Source organism: Chaetodon trifascialis, chromosome 2, assembly GCF_039877785.1.
Source record: "Chaetodon trifascialis isolate fChaTrf1 chromosome 2, fChaTrf1.hap1, whole genome shotgun sequence".
Taxonomy (NCBI): domain Eukaryota; kingdom Metazoa; phylum Chordata; class Actinopteri; order Chaetodontiformes; family Chaetodontidae; genus Chaetodon; species Chaetodon trifascialis.
In genome coordinates this window covers 30001-32754 of record NC_092057.1, presented here as the reverse complement: position 1 = coordinate 32754, position 2754 = coordinate 30001, and the positions used below count along the sequence as shown (strand labels likewise).

The following is a 2754-nucleotide window of genomic DNA, read 5'->3' as shown; positions in this document are numbered from 1 at the left end:
TATCATATTACTTTACACTTCAAGTACTATTTTGAATGCAGTAGGCCTGCTTCTTGCTTGCTATGTTCACTATACTTACACTTACACATAAACCTTGTCTTACTGAAGGAGCTTATCCATCGTTTTAATGTGATAATAATCTAACATTCCTCATGTGCAGGGTGGTTGATATTAAATTAACCTAGTCTGGACACACAGTGTCCCACAGTACATGCATTTATTGCTGTTTGTTTCCTTTGTGGTGATTGTGGACTGGAGTCACACCTTTATACTACAGTGCAGCTGACTGAGTCAGAAGAAATGTGGCCAGCAGAGTGCATTGAATATCACAGATAACTACACTTCAGGAAGTAGTTATCTTTATATTCTAAAATCCATTACTAAGCCAATAAACATATTGTATTAATTAATGGAAGCTACAGTGATCATTAATTCTCTTACATAGTTCTAAAGGTCAGGTCAAAACTAACAGCTCTACTGTGTCATTGCGCGCTTCTTAATGCTTCTTACAGGTAAATCAGTGTATCTGCACGCTGCACAGTTGCCACCGGGAGGATGCATAGTGACATAACCTCAAATAATGAGGAAAAGCAAGTTTGCACAACCTCTGCATTTCACTTCCTAGTCCACGGTTTCACGACGCCCTCCTCTCCGCACACCTAGTCCGCGACCGTGGCGGGGATTTGGCTCCAGACCTCAGCAGGACGCGCCCGGCAGACCACCTGAAGGGTGTCAGCACCGGTTTAGTGGGCCGCAGCCACAGAGGGAATTGACGTTTTCGTGAAAACTTTATGAAGAGGCGCTGACTGGATTCTCCGTGCATGGGAGGCACACCTCGCCGCAGCTGAGGGCGCGTACCTGTGCGGACCTGCCCGGAGCTCTCGAGTGGGGGAGTCGAGCCCAAGGAGACACACCTAACTTGTCTTTTGCGGCTCTACGGCGTCCCCCACGCCACCCTCTCCCTCAGACAGCGAAGGACTAACCGATCTGAACACTGAAATGTCGGCAAATGAGAGAGCAGCTCGAGCGCTGAGGGAGATCCTGCAAAACCCTGGAAATGACACTTGCGCAGATTGTGGCGCGCCAGGTAAGAGAGAAAAAAAAACTGCTTTTATTAACGATAAAATGTTGTTTACGGGGAAATCAAACTTCGGAGCACACTTGAAGCTCCTGAGACGTGACATGTAGGAGGTGCGGAGCATTCACCTGTGCCTACAAAGTTAATCATTAAAACGCGCCGCGCTCCAGCGTTTTTCTTTTTATCATTCAACCATGGCACCCCGCAGATCTTCATGCTGCTTGACTGTTAGCATAACACTAAATGAGCCGGACATTCCTTTACTCTACATTTTATTATTCTGACCTTAAATGCGTGGCAAGGTGGGTTAGGGACTTGGAGTGGAGAGTTTTCCTGGAGCACTTGAAGGTAACAGTGCAGGTGAAGCCTTTTTGTACTCTGGTGAAGGCTGCGGGAGAAGAAACTTTGAGAGTTCAGCAAGTCTTGACAAGCACAGTGTGGGCACACACCCTCACCTAGTGATTTTAGTCCAACTGTGGAGGTCTTCTTAGATCCTTTAAATGCTCACATAGACAGTTTTGGTACATTATAGGAACTCTACTGGCTAACAAAGGCAAAGCAGTAAATGGAAGAAGTGAATTTGTGTTAAAGGCTCTCAAGATTTCAGGCTACTGAAACCCTACTTAACTAAACAATACTTAACAAGCTGTTAAGGAAACATGACATTCCTACTGCAGGTAAAACACCAAAAAGTCAGATTTTGGTCTCAGCTCAAGTTTGATCAAGTATGCAGTGACTGCATTTTGGTTGACCCTGAAGTGCTTTCCGCACATTTCAGTGCCTCACAAACTGGAAAATCGCTGAATCCAGGCCCGGAGGCACCATGCTGCTGTAGTTGAGCAGCTCAACAAAGATAATAGCACTGGCAGGCCTTTCCACGTCATCTTTTAAATCTTTATTTATCCAACAAAAGTTGTCTGACTGTTTTAAACACACACCTTCTAACACTTTACTGAGGCGATGCACTGGATTAAGTGCCTTGCTCAAAGAGGGCTTTCTTTGTCAAGATTCAACCCCTCTGGTCACATTCGCATATTCTTGTCATTTCTTCCGTTCCTCATGATTGGAGACAAAACGGGCACTTTGGCAAGCTGGCATGTGTTTGTGTGGGCTGGTTCATTGTGACTCAGTGATCTCTCCGGCATTGTGAAACAGTGGCATGACTACTAACCAGCCAAGCACACTGAGTTCTCATCTGTCGAATAATGCCCAGTTCTCCTTGCTTAGACATCTGTGATCTGTCGTGATAAGAACGAGGTAGAGTGTCACATAAAGCTTTGTTTACGGCAGAGTGCCAAAGAGGAAAAAGATAGATTCACCTGAAAGCCTTCCCTTTCTCTCTGTCACTGGTTAAATATCTTTGGACTGTTGGTTTATCAAAACTTGTAAATTGAAGTTGTTATCTCGTGCTTTGGTCTGCAGAGATGGTGAGCAGGCCTTTGCCGCATGATTTGGCACCACTTTGTTTTTCCTGAAGCTTAATAAGTCTAATAATATATTTTAAATTATATTTCTAATACATTAAATTCTACTACTCTTTGACATGAAAAAGATTAACTGGTAATCAAAAAGCAATTGATGGATTTATGAAAAAAAATCGCTAAATAATAAAATAATAATTAGTTGCTGTCTTAATTCTTAGTCATCCAAAACTCACTCGTAGCCCCTCCATCTTT

At 43.7% G+C, this 2754-nt stretch overlaps 1 protein-coding gene across 1 annotated transcript in view; it reads left to right on the top strand.

Moving 5' to 3' along the window:
* The first annotated feature begins 674 nt into the window (after positions 1 to 674).
* The window catches only part of LOC139343325 (arf-GAP with dual PH domain-containing protein 1), an 18237-nt gene continuing 16157 nt past the window's right edge, over positions 675 to 2754 (top strand). The window contains exon 1 of the mRNA XM_070980908.1: positions 675 to 1087. Coding sequence (XP_070837009.1) covers positions 1000 to 1087 — 88 coding nt within the window. The 5' untranslated portion in view covers positions 675 to 999. The remainder of the gene's footprint in view (positions 1088 to 2754) is intronic.